General features: G+C 39.4%; 1 protein-coding gene and 2 long non-coding RNA genes across 12 annotated transcripts in view; 1 reads left to right on the top strand and 2 right to left on the bottom strand.

Annotated features, from left to right (window-relative positions):
* Positions 1-26,676, bottom strand: part of SPPL3 (signal peptide peptidase like 3) — a 145,263-nt gene that overhangs the window by 40,457 nt on the left and 78,130 nt on the right. For 8 of the 10 annotated variants that reach the window (XM_077952521.1, XM_077952519.1, XM_077952518.1 and 5 more), the window contains 1 exon segment: positions 7,241-7,318. Coding sequence is in view for 3 of the 10 variants with exons in the window: in XM_077952518.1 (XP_077808644.1) it covers positions 7,241-7,318 (78 nt within the window). In the remaining 7 variants the exon portion in view is untranslated. 10 annotated transcript variants of the gene reach the window in all.
* LOC144333158 (uncharacterized) lies at positions 2,662-6,481 on the bottom strand. The gene is made up of 2 exons (XR_013401573.1): positions 5,812-6,481; positions 2,662-3,064 (listed from the first exon to the last, which is right to left on the bottom strand). It is a non-coding gene; the product is annotated as an uncharacterized LOC144333158 (long non-coding RNA).
* On the top strand, positions 2,676-4,431 carry LOC144333155 (uncharacterized). Its single transcript, XR_013401570.1, has 2 exons — positions 2,676-3,097; positions 4,231-4,431. It is a non-coding gene; the product is annotated as an uncharacterized LOC144333155 (long non-coding RNA).

Below are 26,676 nucleotides of genomic sequence, written 5' to 3' on the forward strand. Positions count from 1 at the left end.
GAATGTGTTTTTTGATAATCCTACTATTGGAAGTGAGTACAATGAAGAGGGGACTCACTGATTCAAGGTAAACATTACATGGTTAAACTTAGGTTAAGTTAAATATGTGTTCCTAGAAAACTTAACAGTGGTTTTATAAATTGAACATTTAATAGTGAATTGATGAAATTCTTAAATATATAAAAAATACTTGTCTACATATGCTGCAATGGACAAAATCATTCCCTACATCATCTAAAAAGTTCAGGCTTCTGTGTATGATGGAATGACAAAAAGGGTAGCTCAAAAGATAAACACATTACACACAACTAGAACATCATGACACTTGTGAACCACAGTGACACTTGTTCTAGTGAACCAGGTCTAACTACAATTATATGCACTTAGAATGAAAGGCATCACAATCCTATCAAGTATAGTTCTTAGTAAAGAACTCAGTCAGTATCCCTGCAGGCTTATTAACCTGATGTTGTCTTCCTAGAGTACGCTTGGGTATAAGCAAAGAACTCAGTATCTCTGCAGGCTTATTAACCTGATGTTGTCTTCCTAGAGTAGGTTTGGTTATAAGTAAATGAACTGCTCTCACTACCTAAGAAAGCACTGGTAGGTGCTTGCCTTTATAAAAAAGGAAATAGTTACGCTAGAGTTATAAAACAAATGACCAAAACTAACTCAAGAAAATCTAAATAGCCTCTTTTGAACACTGTTAAGACAGAAACTGTTACTAAAGAGGAATATTTTATAAAAGTCAGTACCTCAAGAAATAGATAACAATTATAAACATACAGAAAGTGACAAACCCAGAGGCACTTATAAAAAACCCATTTTCACAATAAAGAAACCCATTTTCACAATAAAGAAAGAACTCTCAAAATTCAACAAGAAGAAAATCCAATTTAAAAATGGGCAAAAGAGTTGAAAAGACACCAAAGAAGAGACATAGATGGTAAATGGGCACATGAAAAGATGCTCAACATCAGTATGCATTAAGAATTAAATGCAAACCAAAATTATAGAGAGATACCACTTCATACCCACCAGAACAGCAGAATAGCTATAATCATAAAGACAGACAATAACAAGTGTTGGTGAAGAAGTGGAGAAATTGGAACCTTCATACATTGCTAGTGGGAATGTAAAACAGCATAGCTGCGTTGGAAAACAGAAGCATTTCTTAAAATGTTAAGACTAAGAATTACCATTAGACTCAGCAATTCCGCTACTAGGTATCTGCTTGAGGGCAATAAATATGTTATGTCCACACAAACTTGTACACAAATGTTCACAGTAACATTACTCATAAAAGCCAAAAAAGGGCAACAACCCAAATGTCCATCAACCAATGAATGGAAAAACAAAAGAGAATACTATTCAGCAATAAAAAGGAATGAAATACTGATAACATGCCACAACATGGATGAACTTCAAAAACACTATGCTAAGTGAAAGAAGCTAGTAACAAAAGGTCACATACTGTATGAATCCACTTATACGAGAGGTCCAGAATAGGCAAATCTATAGAGATAAAAGCTAGATTCATGGTTGCCTAGGGCTGGTGGGTAGGGAAAGAGGAATGGGAATGACTGCTAACTGGTACAAATTTTCTTTTGGGATAATGTGCTAAAATTGGATTACAGTGATGGCTGCACAATTTTGTAAATATACTAAAACCCACTTAATTGTATACTTTAAGTGACCAAACTTTATGGTATTTATATCTCAATAAAGCTGTTAAAACATACTATATTAACAGAATGGACAAAAACCACAGGATCATCTTAATAGAGGCATAAAAACACATGATAAAATCCAATACCCATTCATAATAAAACTCTCCACAAACTAGAAATAAAAGAAATTTCCTCAACCTGATAAAGGGCATTTACGAAAAATGTACAACTAACTACATACTTAATGGGAAATGCTTTCCCTGAAGATTAGGAAAAGGGCAAGGATGGATGTGTGCCTTTGACACTTCTATTCAACACTGTACAAGAAGGGAGAAAAAGGTAAAAAGACAAAGTCTTTCAGAATTGAAACAAGTAGCAAAACTGTCTTTATTTGCAGACCACATCATCCTATGTGCAGAAAATTCTAAGGAATCATAGACAAAAAACTACCAGCACTAATAAATGAGTTCAGCAAAGCTACAGTATTTGAGGTGAATACACATCAGTTGTAGTTCTATATACTTAGCAATGAACAATCCAAAATGAAGAAAAAAATTCATCAAAAATAACATCAAAAAGTAAAAAAATACGAATAAATTTAACAAAATAGTGGAAGCCTTGCACACTGAAAATTACAAAACACTATTAATAGAAATTAAAGAATATCTAAAGTATCTAAATTAAAGAATATCAAAACGGAGACACATTCCACATCCATGGATAGGAAGTGATCATCATTAAGACAGCAATTTTCCTCAAACTGATCTACAGATTCACAATGCCTACTGAAATCCCTGCAGGCCTTTTTTTGGGGGTGGGGGGGGGCGGAAACTGACCAGCTGAACCTAAAATTTATATGGAAATGTAAAGGATCCAGAGTAGCCAGACAAATTTGTAAAAGAACAACACTTACTTTAAAGGCTACAACAATCAAGACATTGGCACTGGCATAAGAGGAGACATACAGACCAGACCTAGTAACTATCTTTACTTTTATGGTCGACCTTTTTTTTTTTTTTTTTTTAAAGAGACAGAGTCTTGCTATGTTACCCTGGCTTGAGTGCAGTGGTGCGATCATAGTTCACTGTAACCCCAAACACCTGGGACTCAGGTGATCCTCCCACCTGAGCACCCGAGCCGCTGGGGTTACAGGTGCATGCCACCATGTCAACAACGCATTTCTGACAATGGTGCCAAGGTAATTCAATGGGTAAGTATAGTCTTTTCAACAAATGGTACTGGGACAACTGGATAACCACATTTATAAAGATGAAATTAAATTTGTACCTCATGTCATACACAAAACTTAACTCGAAGTGAATCATAAATGTAAGAAGCAAAACTATAAAACTTCTTAAAGAAAACGGAGGAGAGCTGGGCGCGGTGGCTCACGCCTGCAATCCCAGCATTTTGGGAGGCCAAGGCGGGTGGATCACGAGGTCAGGAGATCAAGACCATCCTGGCTAACAGGGTGAAAACCCGTGTCTACTAAAAATTACAAAAAATTAGCCGGGCATGGTGGCAGGTGCCTGTAGTTCCAGCTACTTGGGAGGCCGAGGCAGGAGAATGGCGTGAACCTGGGAGGTGGAGCTCGCAGTGAGCCGAGATCACACCATCTTTAAAAAAAAAAAAAAAAAAGGAAGAAAAAAGAAAAAAAAGGAAAATGTAGGAGAAAATCCTTGTACCCATGTGCCAATTTACCAGTTTCACATTTTATGAATCATGCTTTTGGCACATCACCAAAAGCACGATCCATAAAATGTGAAATTGGTAAACTGGCTTCAACAAAATTAAAATGTTTATATGCCAACGGACACTATGAAGAAAATGAGACGGCAAGCCAGAGAACAGGAAAAATTTAAGAGTTGCAAATCATATGACTGAGAGAGAATTTTTTTTTCTTTTTTTTTTTTGAGACGGAGTCTGGCTCTGTCGCCCAGGCTGGAGTGCAGTGGCCAGATCTCAGCTCACTGCAAGCTCCGCCTCCTGGGTTTATGCCATTCTCCTGCCTCAGCCTCCCGAGTAGCTGGGACTACAGGCACTCGCCACCTCGCCCGGCTAGTTTTTTGTATTTTTTAGTAGAGACGGGGTTTCACCGTGTTAGCCAGGATGGTCTCCATCTCCTGACCTCATGATCTGCCCGTCTCAGCCTCCCAAAGTGCTGGGATTACAGGCTTGAGCCACCGCGCCCGGCCGAGAGAGAATTTTTGACTAGACATTTCACCAAAGAAGATAAACAGATGGTTAATAAGCACAGGAACACATGCTCATCAACTTTTCAACACCCTAATATCAGGGAAATAATACAACCCAAACCACTATGAGATACCACTTCACGCCTTACTAGAATGGCTATAATAAAAAGACAACGTGTTTCAGAAAGCCCTTACCTGTGTACTGAAGGGTACACTAAAAATGGTTTAAATGGTACATTTTGTGTTATATATACTTTACCATAATAAAAAAATAGCCCTTACCGATTAAAAAGAAAAAGGGAGGCTGGGCTCGCTCGGTGGCTCATGCCTGGAATTCCAGCACTTTGGGAGGCCGAGGCGGGCAGATCATGAGGTCAGGAGTTCGAGACCACCCTGACCAACATGGAGAAACACCGTCTCTACTAAACACACAAAAATCAGCCGGGCATGGTGGCACATACCTGTAATCCCAACTACTCAGGAGGCTGAGGCAGGAGAATCGCTTGAATCTGGGAGGCAGAGGTTGCGCTGAGCCGAGATGGCGCCACTGCACTCCAGCCTGGGCAACAAGAGCGAAACTCCGACTCAAAAAAAAAAAAAAAAAAAAAAAAGGAAAAGAAAAAGGGAAAGGTGGTGAACTCAGCAGGAGAAAAAAAAAACCCCAAAAAAATCTTCCCACAAAGAGAAGCCCACTTTAGATGGCTTCACTGGTGAATCCTATCAAACATTTAAAGACAAAATTACATAAATCTCTTCCATAAAACACCAACTTATTCAATGAGTTCAATTTAAATGTATAATTAAAGGCATCATGATTTACTTTTTGCAGAAATGCCTTATTAAAGTATAAAAGATAAAAGGTTCTGAAACTGTTTCAATCCAGACTTGTTACCAACTGGTTGTGTAATCTTTGTCAAGTTACATCAACATTTTCACTTTGGGCTTCGGTTTCTTACTTTCTTTTGTTGTTGTTGTTGTTGCCAGGGTCTCACTCCGTTACCCAGGCTGGAGTGCAGTGGTATGATCACCGCTCACTGCAACCTCCGCCTCCTGGGCTCAAGCATTCCTCCCAGCCTCCGGGGTAAGTAGGATGACAGGCACGTGCCACTACGCCCAGCTAATTTTTGCATATTTAGTAGACGGGGTTTCACCATGTTACCCAGCCTGGTCTTGAACTCTTGGGCTCAGAGCATCTGCCTGCTTCAGCCTCCCAGAGTGCTGGATTACAGGTGTGAGGGACCACGCCTGGCCAGTTTCCTCATCTGTAAACAGGGAGGTTCACCAGATAAATCCGTTCTTCCTATATAATTCTATGATACACTTACTACATAAAATTTGGTTTAAAACTTGCTCAATCCTAAAATGATACAGCCCTTCAGAAAACAATAATATGTAGTAAGAGGCATTTCATACTCTGTTGAAGTATTTCCACTTCTGGATATTTATCCTGGTGATATAATTCAATAAAAGCAAATAATTCATAAAGCTATCATCACTGTAAGAGCCCACTTGTCCAACAAGAGTGGAATAAGATGAGTAACACAAAGAAATGCCAAATTACTAAAACACTATGAAGATAATTTGTAGTAAATATTTGTCTGGTGCAAATAATCAGAATATAAATGATTTCAACTATGAAAATGTATACAGTATATAAACATATGCCAAATGGAAGGTAGTCTGCACGACTCAAAGTAGTATTAGGGTTGTGAGTCTAAACATGGCTGCTTCTGTGTTTAATTGCAAAGTCTTTTGAAATGTTAATGCATTATATACTCAAAGGGGAAAAAATCAGATACTTGTCCACAGGATAGAGATGAAAAATATCAAGAGCACATTGATAAGGTTCTAAGTTCCTCTGGTTTGATTAATGCTTCCTGAGAGTGGTTATGAATCCGGAGTTCTCAGTAGACATCTCAGTGATTAAAACTTCGGTCGGTGTATACTGAAATTACCCACAATATTTTACTTGTTTTACTCAGTATTGAGGTAAAGACTGCAAGTCTGTGATTTTATAAAGTAGCTATTAAAATTCAGACACAATACTGCATAGTTCAAAATCTTTATGCCTGGGTATTTCACTTATCCCTATTACTACCTTTGAAGTTCTCAACTTATAATTCCTCAAGCAGCATTTTTTGGTAGGTTCATCAACCACTAACCTATTTGAGTTATACAACCATTAAAGCTCCTCTCGACTGAAAATAGTGGAAAAGGGGAGTGTGTATCTAGTGTCTATATTTTCCCTCCTATTCCTATGGCTGCCTGCTGGGATGAGAACCTCAGCAGGATCTAGTCTCAGCATCTCCAAGGTTATCAGAGAGAATACCTGGTAATGCTATAACACACAACCCTAATAATTGTAAGATGAACCATATGAAATTGTTTCTGTGGGCCAAAATATTAATAGTCAACCATCAGCAATTTTGTATGGCTTAACCTTGGATGTCAAGCCTTTGGATTAAGAAAAACATGATGTAAATTTCCATAAGGACATAATCTACTTCCAAGCATTTTAGGACAATTTTTTTTTTTTTTTTTTTTTTTGAGACATAGTCTGGCACCGTTGCCCAGGCTGGAGTGCAGCAGTGTGATCATAACTCATTGTATCCTCAATCTCCAGAAGAAGGAGAAGTGCTGCTCCTTCTGCCGCAGCCTCCTGAGTAGCTGGGACCACAGGCACTACTACCATGCCTGATTAATTTCTTTAAAAAATATTTTTTGTAGAGACGGGTCTTGCTATGTTGCCCAGGCTAGTTTTGAACTCCTGGGCTCAAGCAATCCTCCTGTCTCAGCTTCCCAAAGTGCTGGATATAGGAATATGGCACTGTGCCCGGCCAAAGATTAAGAACTTTATTAGCATCCTGGGTATAGTTTTACTTCGGTTTCCCTGGTCTTCGTAAGCCTACCACAGGTTTGCAGCTATACTTTGATTTTTGGTTAGAAAAACAAAAAAAAACAACATGAAATGTTCTCTTTGTCATTTTATTACATGGATATTCAGTAATTTTTTTCATATTTCATATTTCATCATCCTTCCATTTAAACTCTTTGTTCCCTTTGAGATTCTAGAATCATTGTCAAAGACTCTCTCCTTAACCTTCTCAATGAAGAGTGCATTAGGTGATTAATTTCAGAACCAGCATTTTAAGCAATTAGTTTTTACATGTTAGCATTAACATGCTAAACTCATAAGCACAACCAAGAAGTATTTAACAGCAGCCAATTAAAAAACAAATAGCAGAACTCTCTATTCTGAGTCAATTCCTGCCGAAGTCCTGTTTTTCTTCACAAAGTTTTGGTACCAGCACTTCCAGAGCAATGGCTCCTTCTTCCACCTCCAACTTAAATCAACCCCATTTGAGAACATCTTACCTGAAACTACCATAGACTATAAGAAGAATGGAAATCAGAAATGTAGACACTTGACTGGAATCCACCAGGGAATAGGCCCTAGAGAAATAAGAGGAAAAAAATTTAAATCACATGCAGTGAGTCCTAATGGAGCTTACAGTCTAATGAGTTCTATATACCCCACTAAGCTTTGTTTTTATCTTAAGAAGGAAAAAAGGTGTAAATTAGCACTAACAAAATAACACAATTAAAATGAGATTTGCTAGTTTAACATGAAGAATAAATGGATAGGTTTACAGCTATTATTAGTTAATATTTACAGCATGTAAAATGACATCAACGTAAAAATCCCATCTCTGTATATGTTTACAATATCCACCCCCAATTTTAAAAGTATCAAAATATCTACCAAATCTGTGCCAATGGCAAAAGTCTCAATGATCAGACTTTTGTCCAATCACATTTGAATCACTAATAGTATTTTACTGGTTTTACTCAGTGATGAAGTAAAAAGCCTGCATCTCATGAATTCCCCGTTTCCATTTTTCTAACTGCTTACTGATTTTCTCCATCTAGATGGCCTACAGGAGGTTCTTCAAAGTCAACAAGTCCACCACAAATATTCTCTCCATCTTAGCTGATCCTCTCAAGGAATGGTATCACCATCCCCTCAGCTGCCAAAGTTAAAAATCTGTCGCATTCTTGACAGCCCTTTCTTTCTCTTACTTCCACATCCCCAACTACCCTACTTCTCCTAATCCCACTGCCAATTTGTTAGCTCCCTTCTATGGCTTGGCTATTGGAAATCTTGTTTTAAAGGCTGTCTCCATGAGTTCACCCTCCACATTACCCATTCTTATATGTCAGGGATTTTCCTAAAACAAATATTTGTGGAATTTTTGTTGTTGTTGTTTAATTTCCATTCAGCAAAGTATTTAATACTGCCTACGTGCCAGGCACTCTGCTAGCCACTGGGATATACAGTAATAAATAAGAACGCCTTGATCTCTGCCTAAATGTCTTTTCTAAAGAAATGAACAATTTCACTCTAAAGAAATAAAAAAATGAACATAACTGAATGAATATAATCATGAAGAATGTTACGAAGGAGAGAAAGAAGTACAGGGTACTATGATAATGTATATTAGGTGGATGCAGTCCAAGAACAGGGGAGCTTTCCTTAGGGAGGAAGATAATTTAGAGACATACAGGACACAATAAATAGGACCCGGTGATCGTTTATGGCAGCCAAGAGAGGGAAGAATTGCAGTGATCCCTAGGTTTCTGCTTAGCTGGGTTTGTACCATTTAGGGGGTACCACCACGACTGGCTCCCAATTTTTGTATTTTTAGTAGAGATGGGGTTTTACCATGTTGGTCAGGCTGGTCTCAAACTCCTGACTTCAAGCAATCCACCCACCTTGGCCTCCCAAAGTGTTGGGATTACAGGCGTGAGCCACTGCGCCTGGCCGGAGGAACAGATTATAAGCTAAGGTTTGAATGTACTGAGGAGACAGCTGGATACTGAAACCGTTCTGAGCCGAAGGTGTATATATACTGAGAGCTCATCACCTTCCACATGGTAACTGAAGCCACAGGTGCGTGTGAATGCCTCACAGCAGTGAAAAGAGGACCTAGGATCAAGGCCTGGGAAATCTCCAAATGTAAAGATCAGGTAGAAGAAGGAACTGCAAAGAAAACCAAGATGAAACAGAGACATATAAGGAAAACCCAGAATAGCAGATTATTTCAGAACGGCAGCAGAATTGAATGCGGCCTGAATTTAATCCCTTGCTCTACCACTTACTAGTAGTTAAGCCAGTTACTTAGCCTCTCTAAGCTTCAGCTTTTCATCTGTAAAATGGGGATAATGACAACTTCAAAGAGTTGTTAAAGGATTAAATGAGGAATTCATATAAAGAATATTACACATTAAATACTCAATTCATACTCACTGCATTAGGAGGGAGACGCTGCCAACCATGAATGCTGCTGAGAGGCCAAGAAAGACAACTGGAGAGACCACTGGGTAAAGTGGTGAGGATGGAGTCAGACTGAAATTGGCTGAGAAATTAAAGCTAAGGAAATGAAGACAGTATTTTGAAAAGTGCAGGGAAAAGAATGGCAGCTGGAGGGTAAATATAAGGATAAGGGAGATCTAAAACATTTTTCTTTTTTTAAGGTGAGAGATGCTCAACCTTTTCTGATGCTGACTGGAAATGAACCCAGTGAGGAGAGAAAGACTGATGCATACAGAGGAGGACGTTACATTTCCTTTAATCGTTGTAAAAAATAAGACATATAATAAACTTTCATAATACACTGCTGTGGTCTATAATGGCATGCTTTTGGTTTCTTAGTTTTCTTTTCTTTTTGGAGATGGAGTTTTACTCTTGTTGCCCAGGCTGGAGTGCAATGGCATGATCTCGGCTCACTGCAACCTCCACCTACTGGGTTCAAGCGATTCTCCTGTTTCAGCCTCCCGAGAAGCTGAGGTTACAGGCACCTGCCACCACGCCAGCTAATTTTTTTTTGTATTTTTAGTAGAGATGGGGTTTCATCATGTTGGCCACACTGGTCTCAAACTCCTGACCTCAGGTGATCCACCTGCCTCGACCTCCCAAAGTGCTGGGATTACAGGCTAAAGATCCACTGCACCTGGCATGGATCCTTAGTTACTACAGATACATCCTGAAATATTTATGGGTATGTTTAAAAAAAAAAATGAACTGGGGAGTCCATTAGGCTGAAATGGCTCCAGTGTCTTGGGTTCCTAAGGAAGCCAACTGAAATCCAACTCATCCCATCAGAAACTGCCAACCAAACCTAACCAGGGGCTTTACCAATCAGAAACTGCCAATCAATCTCTACTAGAGACTTTCTCCTTTAACCAATCAAGTATTGCCTTTCTTTTGCTTCTGCAAAAGCCTTATAAAAGTTTTGCCCTCAGGCACCCTCCATGGAGCTGAGATCCACTTGTGATCTGGTGCTGCCTGATTCATGACATACTGCTCAAAAAAAAAAAAAAAAAAACTCTCCAAAAGTTAAACATAAGTTTATCTTTTAACAGGTCAAATAACATGATTTAAGATTTGCTTTAAAATACTCTAAGAAAATAAAACATGGGAGGGATACACCAAAGAAAAGGCAAATTTTTTTCAAATTATGAAGCTGGAATGATAGGTACATTGTATTCTTCTCTCTTCCCCCCACACCAGTCTTTGAGATGGTACAACAATTTGAACACAATTAAAACTACTAGAGGCAGATGAATACAAGAATTTACGTTTTGGATCATGAATTCTGTTTCACCGCACCTCACAGGGGTGCTACCTTTTCCTAAATTTCAGTCAGCCGGGGAGTGGAGAAAGGGAAGGTAGGAGACATGAGGGCCACTCGAGCCTCTCTGTTGGGTCCCATCCAGCAATGACGCAGCTGTGGCTGTCCAGGGTCCTCTTTTGAACAACCAGATTATGTAGACAAGGCTCACACACCAAGAGATATCTAAGCTATCACGTATCATGTATTAGGAAAATGAACTTCATCAATTTCTCTTTATTCTAAAACTTATGTTTCTTGCTGTATGACATAATCTTTGCACACATCTTTCAAAATTCCAAAATCAAGAAGGAACATTTTCTTAAAATTAAAAAAAATTATGACTAGGTTATATAGTCATACAAAAATCAAAAGTATATTAAAAAGTACATACACAGAGGTCTTATGCCCATCTAGCCATCCCCCAACCCCCACCCTCTCAGTCATTTTTAGATAACTTTTAAATAACCATATTTTTTCGTTTCTTATCTAGCCTTTTGGAGTAAATATACAATATAAGAACATTATTTCTCACCACTTCTTATGAAACAGGTGGAATATTAAATATACTGCTCAGTATCTCCCTCTACCCCCCTTTTACAATATAGCTTAGAAATCTTTCTGTATCAGGATGTGGAGAGCTTCCTTTTTAAAATTTTCTTTTAAACAGCAGCATGGTATTCCACTGTGTAGATGCACCACAGTTTTTGTTTTTGTTTTGTTTAGAACAAGTCCTTTACAGGTGGACACTAGGGTTGTTTCCAAAAACTCTGCTGTTAACAAGTAATTTTGTAGTAACAGCCTTTGTAAATTATACCTGCATTGAACACACATGAAATGACATATTTATATAACATTCCTCAAAGTCAGATTGCTGGCTCAAAGAGGAAATGCACTTGCAATCTGACAGATGTTGCCAATGCGCCCTACAGAGAGTAAGTTATACCATTTCACACTCTCATCAGTAATGAACTAGATGTTCCTACTTTCCAAAGTGAGTATTGTCTAACTTTTGAATTTTACCCATCTGAGAGATGATAACCGGTATCTCAGTATGGTTTTTATTTGTATTAATTAAAATTGTAATTCAAATTTAAAAATTAAAGTGAGATTGAGCAGCTTTTTTGTATGATTAAAGGCCGGTAGGTATTTTTAAAAGGCAATTTAAAGTTTTCTCCAGACTCCAGAGCTGTAAAAAAACAAGGGCGGCTATCTTTTGAGGAACTTTTCTTCTGATGGTGTCTTACTTGGATGACTTTTTTTTTGTATCCTTTGTATTTTGAAGCATATTGTCACTATCCTCAAGGCAGATTAAATATCGACACTTCCCAAATTCACTGCCTGAAAGTCTGATACTATTGTTTAATTGTTTTGCTACATCTCTCAAATCAATGGAGACTCTCTAGAAACTCTTAACCTCAGACTTCCGGAAGTCTGGATTTTTTTTTTTTTTTTTCTGTTGCCCAGTTTGGAGTGCAATGGTGCGATCTCGGCTCACTTTAACCTCCGCCTCGTGGGTTCAATCAATTCTCCTGCCTCAGCCTCCCAAGTAGCTGGGATCACAGGAGTCTGCCACCATGCCCGGCTAATTTTTGGTATTTTTATTAGAAACGGGGTTTTGTCATGTTGCCCAGGCTGGTCTTAAACTCCTGACCTCAGGTGATCCACCCATATCAGCCTCCCAAAGTGCCAGGATTACAGGCGTGAGCCACCACACCTGGCCTGGATTAAATTTTCAAAAACCAGCTCCTCCTCTCTGACAGATCTTCTGTGCTGTGCTCTAGCCTCTGAGTAGCCATAGTTACTGATTTTCTTCATAGTCTGTTTTTCTAGATGAAAGTCTGACCTTGGCCGGGCGCGGTGGCTCAAGCCTGTAATCCCAGCACTTTGGGAGGCCGAGGCGGGTGGATCACGAGGTCAGGAGATCGAGACTATCCTGGCTAACATGGTGAAACCCCGTCTCTACTAAAAATACAAAAAACTAGCCGGGCGTGGTGGCGGGCGCCTGTAGTCTCAGCTACTTGGGAGGCTGAGGCGGGAGAATGGCGTGAACCCGGGAGGCGGAGCTTGCAGTGAGCCGAGATCACGCCACTGCACTCCAGCCGGGGAGACACAGCGAGACTCCGTCTCAAAAAAAAAAAAAAAAAAAAAAAAAAAGAAAGTCTGACCACATGCAAAATATAAGAGTGTGACTAAGGTTGCCAGATCTCACCTCCATATCCTGGCAGTCAGCATGTCCCCCACTGCAGAACTAAATGCCTGATTTCAAAAAAGTGTTCAGATGTTTAATGGTTTCTTCTAACTTAAGTTTTGTTTTAGCTTTCAAATAAACCTATACAAGAAAATCTGATTAAAGTTCACCCCTAATATTGTACATGGTATTTTATAATTTATACTAAGATCTTAAAAAGTTCTAACAATTTTGCAAAACATACCAGATACCATGTAACTAGAAGTTATAGCTTATTTTATGATGTTATTTGAAATTTCATATACTATTTTCAATTCAAACTATCATTATAAAAGTTTTTGTTGTTGTTGTTTCTTTTTGGAGACAGGGTTTCACCTGTTGCTTAAGCTGGAGTGCAGTGGCACGGTCTTGGCTCAGTGAAACTTCCACCTCCTGGACTCAAGCAATCCTCCCACTTCAGCCTCCCAAGTAGCTAGGCCTGCAGGTGTGTGCCACCACAGCCAGCTAATTTTTGTATTTTTTGTAGGGACGGGGTTTCACCATGTTGCCCAGGGCTGGTCTTGAACTCCTGGGCTCAAGCAATCCACCCGCCTCAGCCTCCAAAAGTGCTGGGATTACAGGCATGAGCCACTATGTGCCTGGCGTTATAAAAGTTTTACAAAAAGCCTTTTAACAAAAAAGCTTTTAACAAAAAGATTTTATTATAAAATACAGAAAATGGATTTAAATAAATTATAGCCAATTTGCATTTTTAGAACTATCAATTTTCTTTTTCAAAATTACAAAAATTCATGTTCATTGTGAAAACTCAAAAATGGGTAAGTATATAAAGCAAAAAGCACAAGTGCCTCCTCCTTCCTCTCTGTACTTCCATTCCCTAGGAGGAGACATTGTTTACAATTTGGTATGTGTATCCTTCCATACAAATTGTGTACAGAATATATACACATTACAAAAACAGGAAGCATACATGTTCTTTTAAAACTTGCTCTTTTTAAAAATTCAACTATGTACCCAGGAGCTACTCTTTCCTGCTGCCTTCCCTTACTGGCCTTGTACTGCAAAATTAAAACGTGAAAACTTCACAAGTACAGAAAGCACTCTCTTTTAAAATAAACAGAAAACTTCCAGGTTCAATGAGCACAACTTTTAACTACTAATTGTCTCAGCATTCTCATTTTGAGTCCTTAACAAAAGCAGTATCTCAATGTTTCACATGTTTTCATCTTATGTAACCTGAATTAGTAAATTAGATTGTTGTTTCTAACCTCAGTAGAAACAAATGGATGCCTTGGCGCATGCCTCTCTGCCTCTCTCTCTCTCTTTTGTTTTTTTGAGACGCAGTCTAGCTCTGTCCCCAAGTTGGAGTGTGTTGGCGCAATCTCGGCTCACTGCAACCTCCGCCTCCCAGGTTCAAGCGATTCTCCTGCCTCAGCCTCCCGAGTAGCTGGGATTACAGGCACACACCACCACACCCAGCTAATTTTTGTATTTTTAGCAGAGACAGGGTTTCACCATGTTGGCCAGGATGGTCTCGATTTCCTGACCTCGTGATCCGCCCATCTCAGCATCCCAAAGTGCTGGGATTACAGGCATCAGCCACCATGCCGACTTGCCTCTCTGTTTTTTTTTTTTTTTTTTTTTGAGACGGAGTCTTGCTCTATCGTCAGTGGCACTATCTTGGCTCACTGCAAGCTCCGCCTCCTGGGTTCATGCCATTCTCCCACCTCAGCCTCCCGAGTAGCTGGGACTACAGGCGTCCGCCACCACACCCAGCTAATTTTTTTGTATTTTTTAGTAGAGATGGGGTTTCACCATGTTGGCCAGGATGGTCTCGATATCCTGACCTCATGGTCCACCTGCCTCGGCCTCCCAAAGTGTTGGTATTACAGGCGTGAGCCACCACGCCGGCCTGTTTTCTTTTTTCTTTTTTTTTTTTTTAAGAGACTTCTGTCTCCCATGCTGGAGCCCAGCTGCGCGATCACAGCTCACCGCAGCCTTGAACTCCTAGTTTAAGCAAACCTCCCACTTCAGCCTCCCCAGTAGCTGGGACTACAGGTGTGTATCATCATGCCTAGCTAATTTTTTTATTTTTAAATTTCATAGAGACAAGGGGCTCACTACGTTGCCCAGACTAGTCTTGAACTCCTGGCTTCAAGTGATCCTCCAGGCTTGTCCTCCCAAAGTGCTAGGATTACAGGTGTGAACCATGGCACACAGCTCTATGCCTCTCTTTTTAGTCAATTTAATATTTAATGAAGATAGGGACATTTCTAACAACCTTTTATCAAAGGCAAAACCATGGAATCCAACAGGTAAAGATAATATAGACATCATGCTAGTGAACATTCAAATCTCTTGTGAAAATAATATTAGAAAAAAATGCATCTTAGGCCGGGCGCAGTGGCTCAAGCCTGTAATCCCAGCACTTTGGGAGGCCGAGGCGGGTGGATCACGAGGTCAGGAGATCGAGACTATCCTGGCTAACATGGTGAAACCCCGTCTCTACTAAAAATACAAAAAAAAAAAAACTAGCCGGGCGTGGTGGCGGGCGCCTGTAGTCTCAGCTACTTGGGAGGCTGAGGCGGGAGAATGGCGTGAACCCGGGAGGCGGAGCTTGCAGTGAGCCGAGATCACGCCACTGCACTCCAGCCTGGGAGACACAGCGAGACTCCGTCTCCAAAAAAAAAAAAAAAAAAAAAAAAAAAAAAATGCATCTTGTACTTTAGCAGATGTGCCCTAACAACTCCTATCTAGTCTAGAGGAATTACAAAAACACTCATATTGCACATAATATTACATTTTAGATGTATACAGAAATCACTTTTGGAAAATAACATTTGTTTAACAAATGTGAACATGTTAGCAGAAACATTTTGCTATCCTACAACAACTTTATAATGAAGTTCTCTTTTTCCCTATTTACCAGGGAAATTTCTGCCACTTGAATTCTCTAAGGCTAGGGACTTCTTAGCATAGATGGATTATATTTTATTAATCACCCAAGTTGAGGTCATTAAAGGTTGCCTTAGTGAAGTTCAAGTAGAAATACATACCCTTTACTATAAAGTCTTTAAAAAGCCCTGGAGACAGAAGGAAATATCAACTGATGCTAAGCCTAGGATGTACTTAGAAACAAGTTCTTGTGGCCAGGCATGGTGGCTCATGCCTGTAATCCCAGTACTTTGGAGGCAGGTGGATCACTCCAGGTCAGGAGTTCGGAGACCAGTCTCGCCAACATGGTGAAACCCCGTTTCTACAAAAAATTACAATACAAAATTACAAAATACAAAAAAATTAGCTGGGGTGTGGTGGTACGTACATACCTGTAAACCCAGCTACTAGGGAGGCTGAAACAGGAGAATCACTTGAACCCAGGAGGCTGACGTTGCAGTGAGCCGAGATCGTGCCATTGCACTCCAGCCTGGGCGACAGACCAAGACTTCCATCAAAAAAGGAAAGAAAGAAAGAAAGAAAGAAAGAAAAGAAAGAAAAGAAAGAAAAGAAAGAAAAGAAAGAAAAGAAAGAAAAGAAAGAAAGAAAGAAAGAAAGAAAGAAAGAAAGAAAGAAAGAAACCAGTTCTTGCTCTCTTACTGTTAATAGCTGTCTTGGCTAATAATCTGCTGGGTCCGCACTGTATTCTTAATCAGTAGAAGGAGATGATTACAAAGACAGCAAAACTAAAGTTTGAATGGAACATGAACTCGAATTACACAGAGCTGTGCTGTTCAATACAGCAGCCACTAGCCACATGTGGCTATTTAAATTTAAATACAATTAAAATTTCTTAAGTTGCATTAGTTGCATTTCCAAGTGTTCTATAGCTAGTGGCTACTGTATTGGATGGCCAGATAAAGAACATTTGTATCATCGTGAAAAGTTCTAGTGGACTGCAATGACATGCATCTCTATAGAAAAATACGTTAATAGGGCCGGGCGTGGTGGCTCACGCCTGTAATCCCAGCACTTTGGGAGGCGGAGACAGGCGGATTATGAGATCAGGAGATGGAGACCATCCTGACTAACACGGTGAAACCCTGTCTCTACTAAAAATACAAAAAATTAGCCAGGCGTGGTGGCAGGCGCCTGTAGTCCCAGTCCTACTTGGGAGGCTGAGGCAGTGAACCCAGGAGGTGTGAACCCAGGAGGCAGAGCTTGCAGTGAGCTGAGATTGCGCCACTGCACTCCAGCCTGGGCAACAGAGCGAGACTCTGTCTCAAAAAAAAAAAAAAAAAAAAAGAAAGAAAGATACATTATATTTCAAAACTAGGGTTCTGGACTTTTATTAGTGGTAATAGCAACAACATCTAACACTTTAAATTCTCACATCACTCTACAAGTACTACATGTCTAGAAGTCCTTATCCAAAAAAATGCCTCGAGAACAAATTGATTCAGAATTTTTTGGAGTTTCACAAAGAAAACACCCCCATTACTGCAGTCTGGAGCAGTAATCTGTAATCAAATATTAATATTTCTGTAGTGAAACAGGAATATTCACACGAAACAGCATAAAGGTTATAAATAGCTTCATATCAATTTAGGTCAGGTTTTGCTGCCAAACGAATCAGAGAAAACTTCTGGGTTTTCATTTTGGGGTTTGGAGAACTGTGAATCTCTGTGATTATTAGGGTTTTTTAAGATCAAGAGCCAGATGCACTTCTGATCTTAGGTGGCCTAATTCCAGAGTCTCCCAAATTGACTTCAATATCTGCCCAAAACTGGATGACAAACTGAAGTTTCTATCTGTAATTATACAGTAATTAGCTACGTAATCCTCCCTGGGCAATCCTTTATATCTTTCTATTATCTATAAAATCCTCTTTGGGCCCAGATAAACTTGAAAGCCCAATTAATTTTTATTTTTCAAGGGTCTAGGTTTTGGCTGGGTGTGTGGCTCATGCCTGCAATTCTGACACTCTGAGAGTCCGAGGTAGGAGGACTGCTTGAGCCCAGGATTTCAAGACCAGCCTGGGCAACAAAATTAGATGTGACTCTATGAAAAATTAAAAAAAAAAAATTATCCAGGCATGGTGGGGCACGCCTGTACTTTCAGCTACTTGGGAGGCTGAGGTAGGAGGATCCCTTGAGCCCACAAGCTTGAGGTTGCAATGAGCTATGAGCACTTTCACCTGGGTGACAGAGCGAAATCCTGTCTCAAAAAAATTTAAAGTCTGTATTTATATTGTTTTGCTTTCAAAAAACAGAAATATTACCTGAAATACTCTTTCCATCTTTCATTTTGCCCATCATTGACAGAGGTAAATCAGCACTGCCAAAGATGACCCTGTTTCCAGGTGACTAAAACTGGTATTTTCCTCTTTTAATCACCCAATATTTACAGATTTAAAAATGGCTTAATATAAATCTTACCTTACTCCAGTAGATATATATGAAGGTAAGCCATCATCTTACCTTGGGTAGCAACTCTGGTTCGTTTATTCAACCCATGGGAAATTCTTCTCTAGGGTCTTTTTAAAAAATGTGGCCAGCCCTAAGGCTAACTTACAAACTCTTCATTTTCCCTCTGCTAGACTGCTTTTTCCAATATTTGTTTATGCCCTTGGTCTCCTGAAGTAGGCTCAATTTTCACCTACTCTACAAGCTCATAAAAATGAGCACAGAGCGGTTTCAAAAATGTCTAAAGGTTTTCACTGCTGGTAATGATAGGGAGGAATAGGGCCCCTCCTGTATCATCCTCTGTTCTGCTCTTTGCCCACACAAAGAATGAAAGCCTTCATCAGCATTTCAGAAACAGACACAGATTTTACTACAGCAACTGCAGTTTGGGGAACTGGGGTAAGACTATGACAAATGGAGCAGGCAGGGAAGAAAAGGTATTCCAAGGAAAAAGGGTGGGTAAGTCTGGCCAATAATAGGAAATCAAAACTCACAATCTTATTTCACAGTCTCTCCCTATCCTACATTTCAGACTCTACCAAAGCATCAACAGAAATGTGTCATTCTTCAGGCCCTCCTACTGAGGTGTCTGTTCCCAGAGGTTCTGGACAGACATGAAAGACAGGAACTATTCTATTCTGAGATAAAGGAATTCTTACTGAAACACAGAAAGAAACTAAATACATGCATTTGAGACATGCCGAAATCAGGTTAGCCAAATGTATTGAAAACAGTCTTGAAGACTTTGTCAACTGACGTATCAATATAGGCCAGCTGTTCAGTTGAAATATTTTATATATTCATTATGAAGACCACTAATTCTTTAACTACATTCCAAGCCTTTACCTTAATAGACAAAGAGTTACCAGAAATGTCTCTCATATACAAGACTAAACTCTAAACCCTAAGATTTTTAGAGCCATGCTGGATTTTAGTAACTGCTCTATGGTCAAAAATCTATTTCTAGCTGCTTTACCAGCAAGTGCTTATAACACATATCCTGCTAAAAATCATGCCAAACTGAGACACAGAGAGTACTGTTCTGTAACGTGTTCTATGTGTCAGCCTTCCAGCTATACAATGAAAGCATTCTTGTCCACCCCAAAACCAAGCAACTACTATTCTAACACTGCACAGACATTGCCTTAGACCAGCACTTCTCAAACTTTGTGGTTGCAGAACAATTTACACTCTTAAAATTGAGGACTCCCAAAGAGCTTTAGTACATGTGGGTTAGTAGTATTTACTGTATTAGAAATTAAAGCTGAGAAAAAGATAAAGTATTAATTTATTTATACATAATAAAACCATTACATGTTAACATAAATAACATTTTTAAAGGGCAAATATCTATTTTCCAAAACAGAACAAAAAAATTAAGCGAGACAAGGGACATTCTTCACATGTTTGCAAACTTCTTTAATGTCTAGCTTAAATGGAAGATAGTTGGATTCTCATATCGGCTTCTGCATTCCATCTACTGCCATATGTTGTTTGAACTGAACTCTATGGGGGAAAAAAATCCAGCTTTACACAGATAGTTGGAAAAGGAGTACTTAATAGCCTTTTCAGATAACTATCAATATTCTTCTTTGATACTACACTAAAATTCAACAAGTAGTAATTTCTTAAAGGTTTACTGCAATGTTGAATTTGAAACTATCTCAGTGGAATTTTTTGGATTTTACTATATTACATTAAAATCCACTGGACTATCCTGAACTTTGTGTGAACCTTTTTACCCATGGATGATTTTGTAACATCATGCATTGGTAATCTGGAAGACACTGATTCGCTGAGTTATGCTGCTCTTCCAGATGTTGTCTCTTTTCATTATACAATATCTGAAAAATCATATTTGTTAGTATCATTCTTGGGGCTCATGGTAGCAAATACAAATTTTCAAAAATTCTATTTTCACTTGGAAGCTCAAATTTTATCATTGATAAAAACACTTTTTTCCCCTTTAAGTGACAGGCTCACTTGATCTGTTTTTGAGAAACTATCTGCCAACTATGCACATCAGTCATTCTTTCAAGAAAAAATGCTATTTCAATTTTAAACAAATCTAGTTCAGTTAGCATCTCAAATGACTGCACAAGCAGTTTCCTCAAGATAACCAACGGTACTTTGGTATATAGCAGAAGTGCTTTGTGGAAATTTTCCATTTTATCATTAAAAATTTCTATTTTATCACTTAGTGTACTCAAGGGTTGAAATTTAACAAAAGAAACTTACTGCTTCATCAAGAACATTCTAAGTGTAAATGGCATTTCAGAAGATAACCCGTGTGCCTGGTGGTGGAGAATACGATGATTACCAGTATTGCCTGGTGCCACCGCCTTGATTCAGGTGAGGGTGCACCAGAGGCTTTACCCACCATTGCTTTGCCACCATGAGAAAAAAGGTGCAAAAATGAAAAAGACAAGTAATGTTAGTAGTATTATGAAAACACTTTGATCCTATGGACCCCCATGATAGGGTCTCAGGAATCTCCCATGGTCCATGAGCCACATTTCGGGAATTGCCCACAAGTTCTGGCTATGCAAACTGCCAACACTTTCTCACATGTAATTGTTACAGATCACAAAACACCAAAAGTTGTTACAATTTTTTTGCTATCCAAAATTTCAAATTTAAAAATTATATGCAAAAAATGACTTGTATTCCATACCTAAAGAAATGTTCATTTTTCCCTTTATGGAAATATGCTGAAATAGGACTTAATTTGTATCTTTATCTAAAAATATTAGTTTAACATAATGTTGGAAATAATTCTTTTCCACATTTCCCCATATTTTAAAGGAAAAAACCAAATATGTATTATAAGCTTAATAATAGAATAGGTATCTTATCAAATAAAAATTTATTAAATTTAACCATTTACGTGCAAGGTACAAGTAGTAAATAAAACAGTTACTTAAGGCTGGGCGCAGTGGCTCATGCCTGTAATCCCAACACTTTGGGAGGCTGAGGCAGGAGGAGTGCATGAGCCTAGTAGTTTAAGACCAACCTGAAAAACATAGGGAGACCCCCATCTTTGCAAAAGTATCAAAATATTATCCCTGCATTATCACAAAATATTTCATGGAAAGACATATATGAAATATACTATATGTTGATATTTTATATTTTACCAAGACTAGTACAATGAAAAAATGATTACTTCCATCGGAGATACAAAATCTGCTGACTGAGCAAATTCATATGAAAGAAAGGTATTACTCTTCAAGGCAGTCAAGATGATCTGGAGTAATTTTGTTTTCAAATACATCTTATTGCCTAGGATAGATAAGAAAGGATTTATTGCGGGGGCAGGGGTGAAACAGAAAGAAGACCCTACATTAAAGGCTTCGATGGCAATATGCTTCAACTTTTTCCTATGAATTATCCTCTAAGACAGGTCCTCACATCATAGTTTCAAAAGCATGTGCATTTTTTATTTTATTTTATTTTATTTTATTTTTTTGAGACGGAGTCTCGCTCTGTCGCCCAGGCTGGAGTGCAGTGGCCGGATCTCAGCTCACTGCAAGCTCCGCCTCCCGGGTTCACGCCATTCTCCTGCCTCAGCCTCCCGAGTAGCTGGGACTACAGGCGCCCGCCACCACGCCCGGCTAGTTTTTTGTATTTTTTAGTAGAGATGGGGTTTCACCGTGTTAGCCAGGATGGTCTCGATCTCCTGACCTCGTGATCCGCCCATCTCGGCCTCCCAAAGTGCTGGGATTACAGGCTTGAGCCACCGCGCCCGGCCAGCATGTGCATTTTATCGTGATTTCAGCATACAACCAGCAACACACTGCAGTTTCTGCGTTCAACACTGCAGCCAGAAACAGCCCTGTACTGGCTGTAGCAAACATAAGGCAAGGGAAAAAAATTAGGCAACTGGTTTCCTCAGACAATGCCAATAGGTACAAGCTGGATAAAGCAGTTTTGCATTTTTATTTGGCCAAGGGACTCGTTTACAGAAAAAAAATTATAATGCAGCTTTTGAAGGTATCTTTGTATCACAATCCAAGACTGCTTTAGAACTTGTACAAAATAAATCTCCTTAAAAACTCGCAAAAATCTGTGTTAACAAGCTGGTCGAAATTACTATTTCATAAGAAAAATGCTACTGAATATCTAAATATCCTCTCAGGATATGTGCTCATAAAACTTAATGAAGCCTAAGTATTTGCCCCAAATAATTGAAAGCAGGGACTCAAACAGATACTCGTACACCAATTTTCACAATGGCTTGGCTGTGAATAATGGGTTGGGTTGGGTGGAAGTAGCCCAAGTGTATACCGGTGAAGGAATGGATAAACAAAATGTGGTACGGCCATCCAATCAAATATTATTCAGCCTTACAAAAGAAGAAAATTCTGATACATGCTACAACATAAATCAACTTCAAAAACATGATGCTATGTGAAATACACCAGAAACAAAAAGACAAATATTGTTATGATTCACCTCATATGACAGACCTAGATTAGGCAAATTCATACAAAGAGAAAGCAGAATAGCGGATACCAAGACTGGAGAGAAGGGGAATGGGGAGTTTTTGTTTGATGCATACCGAGTTTCTCTTTGGGATGATGAAAAAGGTCTGGAAATGGATAGCGGTGACTGTTGCACAAAACGTAAGTGAATGTACTTAATGCCACTGAACTGTACACTTAGAAACAGTTCAATGGTAAATTTTAAATTGTATGTTACGTATATTTTACAATAACAACTTTCATAAAACTTTAGGAAATTTTTAAAAACTGGTCTTAACCTCTAAAGGAACTGGTTTTTTACTGTATCAGTTTCATTAAAAGATTATTCCCTGCCATTTAATGCTGATAATAGTCTTAGAAATGATTCTAGAAACGAAGTCTTAAAAGCATCTATACAATTCCAAAATATAGACTTCAAGAAGAAAATTTCCAATGACTTATAAAAATGAATGCTACAGATTGACATTTAGTTATTTCCTAGGGGCTAACCTCTCCTAGTGACAAATTCTGTGGACAAGCAAACAGGAGCCTAAGAGTTTAAATCACAGTTCATCCATTACTTCTATCAGGACAAACTAGAGTTTCTATCTGGGATGATGAAAAAGTTGAAGAAGAAAAGTCTCCTGGGTCCCAGAGCAAGGAGGGATTTCTAAGACAGACTGAATTTCAGTAGCAAATCTCCTCTTCTACCTGCATATACCGCGGTCACCTCAAATTCAACATATCTAAAAGTCAAACCAAATCTATCCAACAACTTGCAGTATCTCATATCTGCTGCAAGCTTCAACTAGAATAAATGCCTGTGGTCACTGTTCCGTCCTATCTTATGTATCACCACATGCATGGTACTCTGCGAGGTACTGGCACTCCATGATGAAGACTCAGCCCCTACCACCCACCAAGAATTGCCTAATAGGGAGATAAAAAGAAGTAAACAGGTTACCAAATCATGCCATGGCACAGACAGGTGTAGGAACTCAGCATGGAGGCCCATGTGACAGTGTGACCTGCTGGGAGATCACAAAGCAGTCAAGCAGTTCAGTTGGGCTAGAAAGGAGAGAGCAAGAATGAGTGATCATGCGTGCAAGAGACAGAAAGAAAAAGCAAGAGCTAGAGCATATTCCCACAAAGGTGCCTGTGAGAGATGGAGAGTATGTGTGTGGTAGGGGGGAGTGGGGAGGACAGGCAATGAAAGGAAGAAAGGCCGGTTCACATAGGGCTACCAAACCTAGGGATCTGGCTGTATTTGCTGTCTTCGCTGGTATCTTCTTGTTATACTGTGCCTTCCATCCCCAGCACTTTATGGAATTTGCTCTCCCCAAGATCATCAACAATCTTGTTGTTACTTAATCTAGTAACACTTCAGTCAGTATCTTACCTGATATCCTCCCTCCCCTTGCAGGATCTGACAACAGTAGCCACTTCCTTTTCTTGAAACAATTTTATCCCAGCTCCCACAACACCCTACTGGATTTATTCCCCACTCTCTGGCTGCTCCTTACTTTCTCCTTCTCCTCTGCCCATCAGGGCTCTGTTATCGGTTCTCTTTACTTCTTCCTCCACACCTCATCTCTGGGTGGTACTGGCTACTCTCGTGCCTTTGGTAATCATCTGTATATGCTGACGATTCCCTTTTCCAAGTAGTAACAGCAATCTTTTACTGAGTCATGTGCCCAGAACTGTCCTAAGTGCTTCCCATTATGATCCCCATTTTGTACAGATGAAAAACCTGACACAGTGGGGTGAATTAGCCTGTTGGTTTTACTACAGTCATTGTGTTTTGTATAATTCACTCTATCACAGAGAAATTTTGTTTGTTTGTTTTTGAGACGGAGTCTCATTCTGTCGCCCAGGCTGGAGTGCAGCGGCGCAATCTCGGCTCACTGCAAGCTCCGCCTCCCAAGTTCACGCCATTCTCCTGCCTCAGCCTCCCCAGTAGCTGGGACTATAGGAGCCACGCCCGGCTAATTTTTTGTATTTTTAGTAAAGACAGGGTTTTACCATGTTAGCCAGGATGGTCTCGATCTCCTGACCTCGTGATCCGCCTGCCTCAGCCTCCCAAACTGCTGGGATTACAGGCGTGAACTACCGCACCCAGCCCACAAAGAAATTTAAAAGAATGGCATGAAGAATTGTTAGGAAGAAGCAAGCTGAAGACCTATGTATTACATAAAACCACTTTTATTAAAAATGGGACTACTTCACATTTCTGTGTGACTTGAGTTTTTAAAATAACAGTAAATTTTTTTTTAATGGAACACAGGATTCTGGTGGACACGTTAGCAAAAAAGACAAAGAAGTGTTAGTGATGTCTGATTTGGCTGTATTTTTCACTTATACTAAATACTAAAAGCTTGTGTTCTTCAGTCGGATATAGAATTTAACAAGTAATACTACAGAGTAAGTTCTATAGAATTTAATTTTCAAAGAGCCCAATTTAAATACAACGGTTTTCTTAAACTTTCCCCCCCCCCCCCACCGAGACAGGGTCTCACTTTGTCACCCAGGCTGGAGAGCAGTGGCATGATCGTGGCTCACTGCAGCCTTGACCTCCTTGGGCTCAAGTGATCCTCCCACCTCAGCCTCCCAATTAGCTGAGGCCACAGGCGCATGCCACCACACCAGGCTAATTTTTTTTTGTTTGCAATTTTTGTAGAGATGGGGTTTCTGCATATTGCCCAGGTTGGTCTTGAACTCCTAGGCTCAAGTGATCCTTCAGCCTTGGCCTCCCAACATTCTGGGATTACAAGCATGAACCATGCCTGGGGCCTTCTTAAACTTTTGACATTGTTTTTCACACAGGAAACAGAAACAAGCTTCCATGCGCTATTCACTTGAAAAGACAATTTAATTAAGTAGCTACTGTAACAATACATTTCTAGAAAGCTTAATTGCAGATGGAATGGAACAAATGTTAAAGGGTAAACATGCCCCCACCCCCAGTCCCATTCTCAAAGTGCGCCCTTCCCTATATGACACTACCTTAAGTCTACTGGATAGTCATTATATTTACAACAGAAATGGAATCTTAATTACTAACACCTTAAACTCATTTTTAAAAAAGGACAGATCCAAACTTATGTAACGTCAGTTTGATCCAGAACAATGTTCACAAATTTTAATTCATTAAATCCAAAATAATAAAGTTTTACTAAATTAATAATTGAAAAACTACATAATCTAATTTAGTTTGAAAAAACAAGCCTAACACACTAAAAAGGAAATTATGGCAAAAGCAGCCCCAGTTCGTTAACTGAATTTGTTATCAAACAGACCTAATGTATTCAGAGAAAAATTTTTCTGGTGAGTTATGAAACACTAAAGAGCATCTGTTTATTGAGCACCTCAAAGGAGTTTGGCTTGGTAGACAGAAAATAGAGTGGAGGCGAGAAAACAAATCCCAAAAGAATAAAGGTCATGACCTTAACCCTCTAGTAACAGGGAACAGGTACACAGGAATATCATCAACAGGAGCAAGTATCGCTTGTCTTACAGAAGAGTGGAATTCCAGAGAGACTCACTGCAAGGTCAGCTTCTGTTTACAGAGGGGTTAAATTATGGTGTACTTGAAGCCAAGGTTTGTTAGCAGGATTTTAGCTGCTGGAGTTTTAACGTTATCTGAAAACATTACTTTTATTCAACTAGTAGAGTAAAAATCTTAAGACTGTATAATAATATTTTTGGAAAATTAATCAGGCAGAAATATTCAGTATAGATAAACTGGGCAGAATAGACTAGAATCAAGGAGACCAAGTAAGGTTCTTATGATAATCTAGGCACAAGGTGACCAAGTCTAGGTTAGTAAGAAGTGGAAAGAGGAGGTGCTATAGTCACAAACTATATTTTGAAAGAAGAACTAATGGGACCTTTCTTTGTCTAGTGGACAAAGAGAATGAAAGCAAGGCAAGAGTTAGGCCGGGCACGGTGGCTCATGCCTGTAATCCCAGCACTCTGGTAGGCCGAGACAGGCAGATTACCTGAGGTTGGGAGTTTGACACCAGCCTGACCAACATGGAGAAACCCTGTCTCTACTAAAAATACAAAATTAGCTGGGTGTGGTGGCGCA

The sequence above is a fragment of the Macaca mulatta genome, chromosome 11 (assembly GCF_049350105.2).
Source record: "Macaca mulatta isolate MMU2019108-1 chromosome 11, T2T-MMU8v2.0, whole genome shotgun sequence".
Lineage (NCBI taxonomy): Eukaryota > Metazoa > Chordata > Mammalia > Primates > Cercopithecidae > Macaca > Macaca mulatta.